This window comes from Neoarius graeffei, chromosome 20, assembly GCF_027579695.1.
Source record: "Neoarius graeffei isolate fNeoGra1 chromosome 20, fNeoGra1.pri, whole genome shotgun sequence".
NCBI classification, from domain to species: Eukaryota; Metazoa; Chordata; class Actinopteri; order Siluriformes; family Ariidae; genus Neoarius; species Neoarius graeffei.
In genome coordinates this window covers 16,078,586-16,093,085 of record NC_083588.1, presented here as the reverse complement: position 1 = coordinate 16,093,085, position 14,500 = coordinate 16,078,586, and the positions used below count along the sequence as shown (strand labels likewise).

Here is a 14,500-nt window from a genome sequence, read left to right as displayed (position 1 = left end):
GTGATCGTGAACTTCTGTACAGTAGCAGCCAAAAATTGGCACACCAATTCATTCATAGCTTTTTCTGTATTTTGACTATTTTCTACATTGCAGAACTATACCGAAGACATCAAAACTATGAAATAACATGTATGGAATTATGTGGTAAATAAAAAGTTGTTAAAAAATATGTTTCGTATTTTAGATTCTTCAAAGTATCCAGCGTTTACCTTGATGACTCTTTGCGCACTATTGGCATTATCTTAACCAGCTTAATGAAGTCGTCACCTGGAATGCTTTTCAATTAAAAGGTGCCATGTCAAACGTTAATTAGTGCAATTTCTTGCCTTCTTAATGTGTTTGAGATCCAACAGTGAATAGTAAATAATAAAGCAACAGTAAATAGCCTGATTCCACAACTGTAGTAATCCATATTATGTCAAGAACTGCTCAACTAACTAAACAGAAATGACATCCATCAACACTTAGATATGACACGTCCTTTTAATGAATTCAAAACAAAACACCATTGAATTAGAAAGCATGTCCAAACGTTTTACTGGTACTGTATATATTGTGATATGTATCATGGGCGTCGCCACCATTGAATGTGAAGGTGACGTGAAAGAATCCATTCCACTTGATCGATAAGAGAATACATATACCACTGAAAATCTACTCCGGGTTTTCCGGGCGTTACCTACAACAACTCATCGCACGCAAGTGAAGTGAATCTCAGTGCAAGCAGAGAAATTTTGGTGCAAGGTGCAGTTGCTCGAAAGTGGAGGAGGTAACATCAGCCCCATTGCCACCTCACAATGTCTAGCTTTCGCTAAAACCTGATTCTTTTGTTATATGCCCTCAAAATTAACCCTAGGCCACGTTAAATTAATGTTCAACTAAACAATGAAATAAGCTTAGCCTAATGGGGTATTCTTGGTTGATGATGAATTGTTTGCAGTATTTGCTCCTCCCCAGACACAGTGGACATAAGGAAATTCTTTACAAAGAAGCGGGAAGTCAGTCAAAATTTCCTCACAGGACAGGGGTTTTTTTTTAAGATATTTTTTTGGGCTTTTTCACCTTTATTGGATAGGACAGTGTAGAGGCAGGAAATGAGCGGGAGAGAGAGACGGGGAGGGATCGGGAAACTACCCCAGGCTGGAATCGAACCCGGGTCCCCGGACCTATGGTATGGCGCCTTATCCACCTGAGCCACGACGCCCCCCCCAGTGGAAATGTTAGTGCAGTTAGCTGGCTAGTCAATGTTAGGAGACGTATCAGCTAGCTTAATGTTAGCTATCATTTAATTCAAACCCAGTAGGCCTGCCTTACTGTAATGCCAAGAATGAGGTCAAGTCTGCTCTGGTGATATTTATTGATTCCCTGTTGTGATTTGAAGAACAGGCGGCACGGTGGTGTAGTGGTTAGCGCTGTCGCCTCACAGCAAGAAGGTCCTGGGTTCGAGCCCCGTGGCCGGCGAGGGCCTTTCTGTGTGGAGTTTGCATGTTCTCCCCGTGTCCGCGTGGGTTTCCTCCGGGTGCTCCGGTTTCCCCCACAGTCCAAAGACATGCAGGTTAGGCTAATTGGTGACTCTAAATTGACCGTAGGTGTGGATGTGAGTGTGAATGGTTGTCTGTGTCTATGTGTCAGCCCTGTGATGACCTGGCGACTTGTCCAGGGTGTACCCCGCCTTTCGCCCGTAGTCAGCTGGGATAGGCTCCAGCTTGCCTGCGACCCTGTAGAAGGATAAAGCGGCTAGAGATAATGAGATGAGATGAGAGATTTGAAGAACTTGTTTTGTCCGGTCTTTGCCAGTTTTCTGGAGAGTAACATGGGAAATCAGTGTATGGGGAAGGAATAGTAGAAAGCAAAGCAATGGAGAGAGATGGATGCTATTCCAGGTGGATTGTGAAGGAAAGGGGGATAAAAGTTATGAAGTGGTAGAAATTGTGGTGGCACCAATGTAAGAAGGAGTTATATCTATAAATCTACTTGTTATACTAATCTGTAAATGTTACTGTAGTACCATCATTGCATGTAGGTTGACAAAACTGCACTTGTTCATTGTGTGAAGTTCTCTTTTATGCATCATTGCTTGACACAGTGTGATTTTGTGTTAAGACTGCATGATGCCATGTCATTTTTTGTTATAGGTATCACTAAATCGGAAAAAAGTAAAATGCACCCACTAAAGTCACTGTTGATGGTTAACAAAATTGCACCTGTTCATTGTGTGAAGTTATTTTTTATGTGTCACCGTTGTGTGATTTTGTGTTATGAAGTTTGCATGATGCCATGTCATGCCTGTTCATTGTGTGAAATTGTGAATATTCTTATTTTTAAACATACAATTGAGTGTCACTATTGCTTGGCCCAGTGGCATGTTGTGTTGCATCTAAAACTAAATAAAAAAGGAAACACAAAATAAAAAGTAAAATGCACCCATAAAGTCATTGTTGGTGATAAATTGTGTCACATTCATCTTAGGCAGAGCAGTGGGTTTAAAAACAGGCTAATGAATACAACCCCAATTCCAAAAAAGTTGGGACAAAGTACAAATTGTAAATAAAAACAGAATGCAATAATTTACAAATCTCAAAAACTGATATTGTATTCACAATAGAACATAGACAACATATCAAATGTCGAAAGTGAAATATTTTGAAATTTCATGCCAAATATTGGCTCATTTGAAATTTCATGACAGCAACACATCTCAAAAAAGTTGGGACGGGGGCAATAAGAGGCTGGAAAAGTTAAAGGTACAAAAAAGGAACAGCTGGAGGACCAAACTGCAACTCATTAGGTCAATTGGCAATAGGTCATTAACATGACTGGGTATAAAAAGAGCATCTTGGAGTGGCAGCGGCTCTCAGAAGTAAAGATGGGAAGAGGATCACCAATCCCCCTAATTCTGCGCCGACAAATAGTGGAGCAATATCAGAAAGGAGTTCGACAGTGTAAAATTGCAAAGAGTTTGAACATATCATCATCTACAGTGCATAATATCATCAAAAGATTCAGAGAATCTGGAAGAATCTCTGTGCGTAAGGGTCAAGGCCGGAAAATCATACTGGGTGCCCGTGATCTTCGGGCCCTTAGACGGCACTGCATCACATACAGGCATGCTTCTGTATTGGAAATCACAAAATGGGCTCAGGAATATTTCCAGAGAACATTATCTGTGAACACAATTCACCGTGCCATCCGTCGTTGCCAGCTAAAATGCTATAGTTCAAAGAAGAAGCCGTATCTAAACACGATCCAGAAGCGCAGACATCTTCTCTGGGCCGTGGCTCATTTAAAATGGACTGTGGCAAAGTGGAAAACTGTTCTGTGGTCAGACGAATCAAAATTTGAAGTTCTTTATGGAAATCAGGGACGCCGTCTTTATGGAAATCAGGGACCCCCCAGACCCCCCACCAGTGTGTCCCATCCACATTAAAAATGCTTCTGACGCCCCTGATACGTATTGTGCATTGTAGAAATATCTTCCAGTATCCCACCCCGACTTACAAAAGCAGTGTAACCCAAGGCCTTTAAAAAAAAAATACCCGAATCAAATTCTGTATTTTATCGATTAAAAAGAGAAATCCTTCATCTATCATCTCTGTTCATAAGTCTTACAGCTTGTGTGCAAATCAGTCACTCTGAAACTATTTCACATTTGTTTATTTTGTGGAGTGTTTGTGCTGTTGGTGGAATTTTAGGAATGGTTCTAATTTTGGTTAGTTACTGACGTATGCAACTAACATGGGGTTGTAGAGATGATTAGTGGTTAGAATTTGCAGGAGGTGATTCCAAGGGTGCGGTCTTGTTGCCTACTTTGGATAGTGGTTCACCAAATTAGGCACAGACTTTCTGAGAAAAATTCTCATTGTAGCAGTGATGATCTATTCATATTTTTAAAGATTATTCTACTCCTGATTATTGGGTTAGGCTAGATATGGGATTGGAGCAAAGAGAAAAAGGAAAAGACAAGAAAAGTAACTTAGTTCCTTACTTAGGCTTTGAATTCAGAAGAGGTGGGGTCTTGCGCTTTTAACCTTTTATTATAGATGTATTTAGTGACAGTCTAAAGATGATTCCCTCAAGGACTGAGGCTCTGGCCTGAGTTTCCCAAATGCATCGCAGCACAAAGATCATCGTTAAATGGATATTTCTCGGATAGAGAGGGGGGCTATAATTTTAGTGGGAAATTGAAATTTAAAATTCGCAGTGCTAGGACAACGTTAAAAATGTTCAGTATCTCTATTTGTGGAGTAAAGCTATGGAACAGTTTGAATGTGGAGCTCATGAAATGTACAACTATAAACCAGTTCAAAAAAAGGTATAAGGAACAGATCTTTATGAGGTATAGGGAGGAGGAATTACAATAACATGCTATTGATAATATAAGTGTATATATGTGGGTATGAGTACATTCGGATATATTATATAAAAAGTGAGTGTGTGTATATATATATATATATATATATATATATATATTAGTGCATAATTGTATATAATATAGCTGCATAATATGCATAATTATGATACGGGCGTCTGTGTATGTATGGATGTGTATAGTTATAGGTATGTGTATATGTATGTACTGTATATATGTATTGTATGTGTGTATATATGCATAGCATAAGTATGTGTGTATATATATATATATATATATATATATATATATATATATATATATATATATATATATGATTTAATTTGGGCAATATTATACCATGTTGGTATGTCTTGGTATGTTGGTATGTTTTTTTTTGTTGTTGTTGTTGTTGATTTTGCTTTCTTTTGTATATATAGTTTATTATGGCGGAAAGTGACGTTTGATTAACGGTGGTATAGAGGGTTAGGATTTGAAGTTATTTACTTCTTCCTAATCCTTTCCAAACATTATTATGTTATTGCCTTGTAGCTACGCTATTCTGTTTATGACGATGTTTTGATGATTGCATTTTTTCATTATCATCTCATTATCTCTAGCCGCTTTATCCAGGGTCGCAGGCAAGCTGGAGCCTATCCCCAGGCGAAAGGCGGGGTACACCCTGGACAAGTCGCCAGGTCATCACAGGGCTGACAGACACAGACAACCATTCACACTCACATTCACACCTACGGTCAATTTAGAGTCACCAGTTAACCTAACCTGCATGTCTTTGGACTGTGGGGGAAACCGGAGCACCCGGAGGAAACCCACGCGGACACGGGGAGAACATGCAAACTCCACACAGAAAGGCCCTCGCCGGCCACGGGGCTAGAACCCGGACCTTCTTGCTGTGAGGCGACAGCGCTAACCACTACACCACCGTGCCGCCCCGATTGCATTTTTTATTTTTTGTTTTTTTTTTGTTTGTTTTTATATCTTCCTTACTGTTCAGAATAAAGCAATCAATCAATCAATGGTAGAGCGAGCAGCACAATGAACACTCACTCATTCTCTTAGTTAAGATGCTTTTAGCATTAAGAGGCTTTGGGGAAACCCATCCCTGATCAGTTAAAGAGAAAAAGAAGAACATGGCCATAGATGTCTTACAAAGAAAGCATTTGGAAACCAATGAGAGAGGGTAAAAAAATTGATGTGAGACCTATTTAATACAATTATTTAAAGCAGTTGCATATTAATGCCTTAATTTATTCATCCTCGGTAACTGTTTTTATATTGGTCATGGTTGAGGTGGCTCCAGAGTCCATCCTGGGAACACTGGATGCAAAACAGGAATATTAGAGTGGCAGCTACAATTATCGACGGTCCATAATTATCGACACCTTTTCAGATTTACCAATAAAAACAATTTTACAAAGGTGAGTTTCAGTTACAAACTCTCAATTATCGGTTAATTAATCAACCGGAAGACCCCGACCCCTCACCCTTTGAGCTTGCCGTCTGATGACGCAGCTCGTTACCCGAGATGGAATTTTTTTTTAGCACGATCAGCAATTTGAGGAAAACCCGGACGCCATCATCGCAGGTAAGCATGGCGGAAAGATCATGGACATGTTTTTACTGATCAAATTCACCGATATTTCATGATCTCCTTGTCAAAACCTACTTTGTTTCTTGCTCTTTCATTTGACAGCCGCCATTTTGTATCTAAACGCGCATTTGAGAAGTCACGTCAGGTGTCGGATAATAGTGATCACTTTCACCGGTGTCCCCCATTATCGACACCCTGTGGAATCAAGTGGCATTGTATAACTGTTACGGATTGATCTTTGTGGAACATTGTTGAAGTAAATGAAGTACTTAAAAAAAAAAAGTGCTGTGATTTTATAATTTTTTTTCTGATCCATAACAGAATGGAATGTTTATAGAGAATTTGGAATCCGATTGCATTAAATAGAATTAGACCAGAATTAAATTCCTAGCATATAAAAATTACATGCTTGAAATATTCAGATTTTTCGATTCCATTCAGAAAAAAAAATTTTTTTTTTCAGTTTGTTGTAAATATCTACCACATATTACGATATCAGTAGACATTTTATATTTTAGTTCGAGGAATGACATGCGACCTTTGACGTGGATTTTCAAAACTAGAAATTAATACAAACAACAACAAATGATGAATAAAATGTGATCTAGGAAAATACTTCGAAAGCGGAACAAAAAGATTTTCTGACACAGGTTAAACATTATCAGTTCATTAGTTAACAAGCGTTAGAATTACTTCCTCATTTACGCAAACACCGACATCCATATATTTATATAAAAGATATTTTGTACTAAATATAAGTCTGTGTAAAACAAATTTTAAATAATAACAATGTTTTGTTCACTTAACACCACATACCGATAATTTTTTTAATAAATGATCATCTGGGTGTCGATAATTGTGGCACGGTGTCACATGATCTGATACGCTACTGTAAGTAAATGGGAGTCAATTCCTTTTTTTCCAGTGGAAGTTTGAGTCATTATTCATGCACAATTTACATATTGAAAAGTCTTTTCTACTTTTGCAACGGCCAAAAGATCGATAAGGTGTCGATAATTGTAGCCGCCGCTCTAATACATTTTTGGGTGGCTGAATGTGTAGTTATAGGGCAGTCACACTAGAGGCGGAACGAGCCGGAATGCTGTCGGAATGAAAATTCTTCGTATATTCCGGGATATTCGAAGTGCATTCTAAAAATTCTGACTGCATTCTGAGTGCATTCCAAACATTGGGGCCCATTCTTGTGGCCGGCCCGAATGTTTTGCTCATGCTCAAAACATTCGAGGTGCATTTGAAAAGAAGAAATATCGAACGGCATTGAAGTGTATTCTAAATATTCTTACGGCATTCCAACAGCATTCGAAACATTCTGATCACATTCGAGGGAAAAATCGAAATGGCAAGCCACTTCAAATCCTGCCGGAATGTCCCGAATGTGCCTCGAACGAGCCGGAATGAAAATTCTTTGTATATTCCGGGATATTCGAAGTACACCTTCCGACCAGACTTCGGGTGGTATTCGGGCAGCAATCGAACCGCACTCGTACGGCATTCGAAGTGCATTCTTAATATTCTTACTGCATTCTAGGTATTCCTACTGTGTTCCAACTACATCTGAACTGCATTCGAAAGCTAATACATCCGAAATGTGCAAGAATCATCTCATTCTCATTATCTCTAGCCGCTTTATCCTGTTCTACAGGGTCGCAGGCAAGCTGGAGCCTATCCCAGCTGACTATGGGCGAAAGGCGGGGTACACCCTGGACAAGTCGCCAGGTCATCACAGGGCTGACACATACACACACAACCATTCACACTCACATTCACACCTACGGTCAATTTAGAGTCACCAGTTAACCTAACCTGCATGTCTTTGGACTGTGGGGGAAACCGGAGCACCCGGAGGAAACCCACGCGGACACGGGGAGAACATGCAAACTCCACACAGAAAGGCCCTCACCAGCCACGGGGCTCGAACCCGGACCTTCTTGCTGTGAGGCGACAGCACTAACCACTACACCACCATGCCGCCCCTGTGCAAGAATCATTCGAGGTGGATTCGAAGCGCATTCGAACGGACTTCTTACAAAGCTGTAAGAATGTTGGTCAGTTTGAAATTCCTGCCCGAATGTGGCACGAATTTAAAAATTTTCATTCCGGCTGGTCCTGCTAATTCCAAATAAGTGTGACGGGGCCTTTAAGGCTGTCCCTCCAGCTGTAACTGCTATAAAAGCTAGTACATACAGTCGGTGTTTCTTTCAAGTCAGATTGGAGTAATGAAAATGCAGTTACTGTGCATAAGCTCTGTTTCTTATTAATAAAGAAAGAGAGATGTCCTCGTCAAAATAAAATCAGAATACCCCCTGGCTTACCTCGGCCTTTTCTCTAAAAATCCCCCTGTAATTGTGTAACCAGCAATGCACATACATACTGTCATTCCCAGTAGAGTATAACAGAGTGTATAAAACACTGTGGAACGCCTTACATTATTCAAAACCGGACAGACAAAAGGTTTGTCTCGCTGTACCTTAATGTGCACCATGTGAATGTGATTATTGTTTTAGTATTCCCTTTGTGTCAGTAATTGGCTGAGGAGCTTGTTGTTTTTCCTTCATTTCCATATTTCTGGCTTGCTTCTTTCTATTCTCACATGCGAAGACGGCGAGTGGCTTTGACAAAGCTCAGAGTTGTAGAGCTTCGTTCATTAAAAACCTGCACTTCGCTTCGTGTCTTCCCATGTCTGTAGGCCTACCTGCAGCTCATCCTCTCCACGCTAAGGATTCCGTGAGCGCTTTTTTTAATTAGTCGCATTCATCACTGCGCTCTTTCTCAGTGTCCTAGGTTGAGAAAATGTCTAAATACATTTGATTTTTTGTTCAAGTTGTATTTAACGCTTGCCTGACTTTGCTTACCAATGCCACTTAACATAGACCTAAACGTAATAATAAAGCTTTAAGACGCTTTTAGATTAAAGCTTACAGTGGTCCTTAAGGTCCAAATATGTACCTCAAATTATTTTTCAATTATCCTTAAAGGAGAACTGAAGGCAATTTTTTTTTTTACCATCAAAATTCTATTTCGCATTTTAATAAATATAGGAACGCACTTTTGATCGCTATAGCAAGTTATGAGCGTTTGAAATACGCTATGTAATATATAAGTCCGTATGTCAAAGCAATGGCCGTAAACGAGATTCGTCAAGGCCTGTGCGAGACGTCGTATGACGGAAGTAAAACGTACAACGGAAATCAAAGTGACTGACACCTGCCAACGTTGTCAAAAGACGCGCGCGGCCTCTTTCGAATGCTGACGTAATCAAGACGGAAGTTTTGTTTGTTTCGATAGCAATCAGGAAAATTTAAAGAGAGTACACAGTAATCATCATTTAAACTTGCTTTTGTGCAATATTTCATTTGGGAAACAGTTTTCAAAATGGCGGCGCTGACACGTCACGTTTCGAAGTCTCGCGCAAGTCTCGTGAAGATCGAGCGGATAAGCGACGCCTGCCGTGGACCAAACGCACTACGTTCAACATGGCTAAAAACCGAATAGGCCGATAAGTATAATGTTTAATTGCCAATACGAGTTACGATATAAGGTTACTGAAAACCGAAAACGTAACTGAATAACATATTAAGAAATAAAGCAAGTTTAAAAATGACTTTAGTTCTCCTTTAATGGTTAATCAATCACTGTGGCAATAAGGAAAGGTACAATATGGTTCCTTATCTTTTGAAAGTGTAAACCTGTGTCGTAATGGTTCGCCTGTAGTTCTTCGGAGGTTGCGGAGCAGACAATGTTAATCGAACAGTGGTGACAATACAGGAGGTTTGCAGTCTGATGTACCTTTTGTTCAGCATTTGGTGAATTAAAGTAAAGCAGCCAACCAAACAGAACATTTTGGGTTTTCCATTGTGCTCATTGTCGTCCTGTCTCGTCAGTAACGTTAACAAGACCGGCATCATGGTTCAGGCAGATCACCGTTATATTTCGTTACCTCCAAAGTCAAAATCAGTCTCATGGAAGTGCTGGATCAAGCAGAGAAATACGGCACCGAACGCTGCCTGATGGACAGCCTTATTTGCAAATTTTCTAATTCACAATTTAAAAAAAACCCAAACATCAAGTTTAGATTTCCTAATGACTCTCTTTATTTATTGTTGTATTAACATACACAGTGAAAAATATGAACAAATATAGATCAGTTGTACTTCTCATAAGCATTAAATCATTTTTATTTTTTTTTTTAAAGTGCGATGAGCTGGAACAAATGACCACGGTTCTCATTCATTGTCCGGCGAGTCATCCTGAGGAGAGAAAAAAACAAAAAGAGAGACAGAAAAAAAAGAACCCACAGACAGCAATGAATGTGAATTAGGACCACAAGCAAAGAGCAAGGATAGACTGTCTTTCACTTCATCTGTAATGCCGTCAGGGACACTCGTGCAGCCTTCTCAGCCCGGTTGGTATCAAAGAGCCTCTTGAACATCTAATGCACGAGGCACATAAGGCATGCGTGGTAAATGTGAGCACGAGAAGCAGGGTACACTCAACACTCGATGGTTTCTCTCATTTTGAAAACTCACCGACAGCGTTGAATGTTCACTGGGTCTCGCTAAACTCGGACTTTCTCCTGAGAATTTACGCTGGGACAAAATTACACTTGGGTTATGCGACAGCTTCGATCGGATTATTTAAATGCATGTTGCCAGGATGCACCTCGTATTATTATTATTATTATTATTATATCATAAAATTTCAGGCCTACCAGCAAGGTTCAGAGCATTATGCTAAACATTTCAGTGCTATTTTCCAGTGTGTAGAGTGGCGTAGAGTAGAGTAGAGTAGAGTAGAGTAGAGTAGAGTAGAGTAGAGTAGAGTAGAGTGACCAAGTGCTGCATGAAACGGAACATAAGCACTCTGGCATACATTATCTGATCATGGGGGAAGGGAACAGAGCAGGGGCCAGGGGTTGAGCGGGAAAACGGAAAGGGGGCACTCAGTTAGCTAGAGAGGACAAAAAATGGAAAGGGGGTGGAGGGAAGGAATAGGGAGCTGAAGGAGCAGAGGTGGAGAGTGCATGTCTGTCTGGGCAAGGAAGGGGGGCAGTGATCGATTCCAGGCTTTGCATTTCCAGACACAATGATTGGTAAAGGTCAGAGGGTCTCATTTCCTATGAAAGACGGTCTGTCTGGTAGCGGCCATCCGTTTTTTTTCTTTCTGCAGGTTCAGTGTGGTCAGAACACACACACACAGACACATTAAAAGACATGGACACCCCACATTTGTAAAACCTTGTATCGTTATCCATAAACTTTCTGTCTGAGAAAGCTAGTTGTGAAGTAAGTAGCACGAGGAGCTACAGTATACGACTGCAGTGGCTGAACATACAAGGTGCAGAAATACAGGGGGAAGGGTCTGCGAGGAAGAATAAGCCTACCGAGACAGACAGACCACCCCCCTCCCCAACACCTGGGACTTGAACTCATGACCCTGTGGTGAAGAAGTTCAAAGGAGGCACAGCTTTTCTTTTCTCTCCAATCAGAGAGTGAATTTGTACACGTTTCCCCAAAAGGACCGTCTCGAAATTGCACACACAAGATTAATTCACCGACTAGTCTTATTCTACGGAAGACAGAAAAGCTTGAAGCAAAGAAAAAAAAAAAAAAAGTTGCATGTGGTGTAAATGTCAGCCCAGACTTTGGAAAGTAGTTTCACTCTGGATGAACGACAATTATTGACAAAGGTGTCTGTGATCAGTGACCGGTGACTGGTGATGCCCCCCAAAGAAACCCTCCCTCCTTCCTTCCTTCCCTCCCTCCCTCCCTCCCTCCCTCGCTCGCTCATTGTCTGGGTTATGTCTACCTGCCACAGACAAGATCAATGCTTTTAATCCAATTGCTGTTCACTTACACAGGGGACGATACCAACTCCTAAGCCTGGCATGTGTACATGCTTGCATTCACCCACCCACACAAAAGCGTAGTGCCCAAGCCATAAGGTCTATGATATTTATTACGCACTGAAAAAATATGAAAAGTGCACCGAACATTGTTGAGATCAGATGAGTCCCGGATATGTCCAAAAGCTGCTAAGTAGCATAAGAACACATCCAAACACAAAGCTCATGCATGCCTTTACGGATAACGTTAAATTAGCCTCTGCTCGCAGTATTGTCTAAACACATAAGCAACACTTGTCATCAACGTCACATCAAATTTGTGTCCGGTTTGGAAAAGCCGCCTCTGGGCATGACAATGCATCCTGATGTAAAATCTGCTAAATTTCCCAGTACAGGTTTTATATTCTTAATAAATGACAGGAGTTTCAATTCTATACAAGGACTAGTGATATGCAAGGAATATTTATTTAAAAAAAAAAAAAAAAGCATATGAAAAAAACGTATGAGGTACAGCGTACTTACCCCAGCCCTTGTGAGAGCTCGGATGTATACACCCAGTCTGACTCCTGCTCTCTTGTTCTCTCTGCTCTTTCTGTACATCGAGTTCTGTCGCTCCAACCCTGCATTCCTCTATCTCAGCATATCCCTCCCTCCCTCCCTCCCTCCCTCACCCCCCTTCACTGGGTCCCTCTTTCTACTATTTTAAAACTCTGTCCCTTCTTTGCTTCCCTTCCCACTTTTTTTTTTTCTTTTGTCACCATATTTTTCTGATCCAATGTCTCTTACTCTTCTTTCCACTCATAGCCTCGCTTTTAACCTATGTGGTCTTGTCCTTCCTGGAGCAAACTTAACTGTAAGACTGTCTGGTGTTTCCATGCGTGCGAAAGAGAGAGAGAGAGAGGAGGAGGAGGAGGAGAAGAAGAAGAAGAGGAAGGGGGAGGAAGGGAAGTGCAAACCAGGACACGCAGGCTGTGTCAGTTTGAATGAAAATTGTGAAAGCTCTGCTTCTCCCTCCTTCTTTCCCTCCCCCTTCTCTGACACCCTCTTCCCCGCCCTAGTCTCTCTCTCTCTCTCTCTCTCTCTCTCTCTATGCTTGCTCAGTCTGCCTTCTCTCCCATCGTCAAAAATTTCACACACACCACACAGACATTTTATATTTATACCTCTGTTTCTCACTACCCATCTTCTATGTTCTCAATTACACACACACACACTATCTCTCTCTCTCTCACATTTTCCTCCCACTGTGCAATAGACATTTAACCCTTTAATTTCGGAGCCAAAATCCTAACTATTTTAAGCAGCCTAGTGTAACGCTTCCTAGCCCCCCCACCTCAAAAAAAAAACCCACACTGGTTTGCTTCTCTTGAGTCGGAAACAAACGTTCAATTATTTTTGCTCGCCCTTTTTCATATTACAGATAAAATCACCTGAAGTTACACGAAGCATTTCAAACTTCTTTATAACGACAATGCTGGACTTAAAAGAGAACTGAAGGCAAATTTTCATCATCATCAAAATTTTCTCTCTCTCGTGTTATTAAATATCGGAACGCATTTTTGATCGCCATTTTGTCACTGCTGGAGCAAGTTATGAGTGTTTGAAATATGCTCTGTAATATTGGCCTATCAGTCCGTATGTCAAAGCAATGGGCGTAAACGAGATCCGTCGAGACCTGTGCGAGACGTCGTAGGACGGAAGTAAAATGTACAGCGGAAATCAAAGTGACCGACGTCTGCCAACGTCGTCAAGACGCGCGCCCTCTTTCGAATTTCGTTTGGAAAACAGCTTTCAAAATGGCGGCGCTGATGTTTCACGTTTCGAAGTCTCGCACGAGTCTCATGAAGATCGCGCGGATAAGCGGCGAATGTGTTATTAAATATCGGAACGCATTTTTGATCGCCATTTTGTCACTGCTGGAGCAAGTTATGAGTGTTTAAAATATGCTCTGTAATATTGGCCTATCAGTCCGTATGTCAAAGCAGTGGGCGTAAACGAGATCCGTCGAGACCTGTGCGAGACGTCGTAGGACGGAAGTAAAACGTACAGCGGAAATCAAAGTGACCGACGTCTGCCAACGTCGTCAAGACGCGCGCGCCCTCTTTCGAATTTCGTTTGGAAAACAGCTTTCAAAATGGCGGCGCTGATGCTTCACGTTTCGAAGTCTCGCACGAGTCTCATGAAGATCGCGCGGATAAGCGGCGAATGTGTTATTAAATATCGGAACGCATTTTTGATCGCCATTTTGTCACTGCTGGAGCAAGTTATGAGTGTTTGAAATATGCTCTGTAATATTGACCTATCAGTCCGTATGTCAAAGCAATGGGCGTAAACGAGATTCGTCGAGCCCTGTGCGAGATGTCGTAGGACGGAAGTAAAACGTACAGCGGAAATCAAAGTGACCGACGTCTGCCAACGTCGTCAAGACGCGCGCGCCCTCTTTCGAATTTCGTTTGGAAAACAGCTTTCAAAATGGCGGCGCTGATGCTTCACGTTTCGAAGTCTCGCACTAGTCTCATGAAGATCGCGCGGATAAGCGGCGCCCGCCGTGGACCAAACGAACTACATTCAACCTGGCTAAAAACCGAATAGGCTGATAAGTATAATATTTAATTGCCAATATGAGTCACGATATAAGGTTACTAAAACTGAAAACGTAACTGAATAACGCGCTAAT

General features: G+C 41.2%; 1 protein-coding gene and 1 long non-coding RNA gene across 2 annotated transcripts in view; both read right to left on the bottom strand.

Moving 5' to 3' along the window:
• Positions 1–12,450, bottom strand: part of slc25a23b (solute carrier family 25 member 23b) — a 98,262-nt gene extending 85,812 nt beyond the window's left edge. The window contains exon 1 of the mRNA XM_060901333.1: positions 12,346–12,450. Within this exon, the coding sequence (XP_060757316.1) occupies positions 12,346–12,423 (78 nt within the window). The 5' untranslated portion in view covers positions 12,424–12,450. The remainder of the gene's footprint in view (positions 1–12,345) is intronic.
• LOC132868451 (uncharacterized) lies at positions 10,049–11,694 on the bottom strand. The gene is made up of 2 exons (XR_009650833.1): positions 10,508–11,694; positions 10,049–10,410 (listed from the first exon to the last, which is right to left on the bottom strand). It is a non-coding gene; the product is annotated as an uncharacterized LOC132868451 (long non-coding RNA).
• Positions 12,451–14,500: the final 2,050 nt, after the last annotated feature.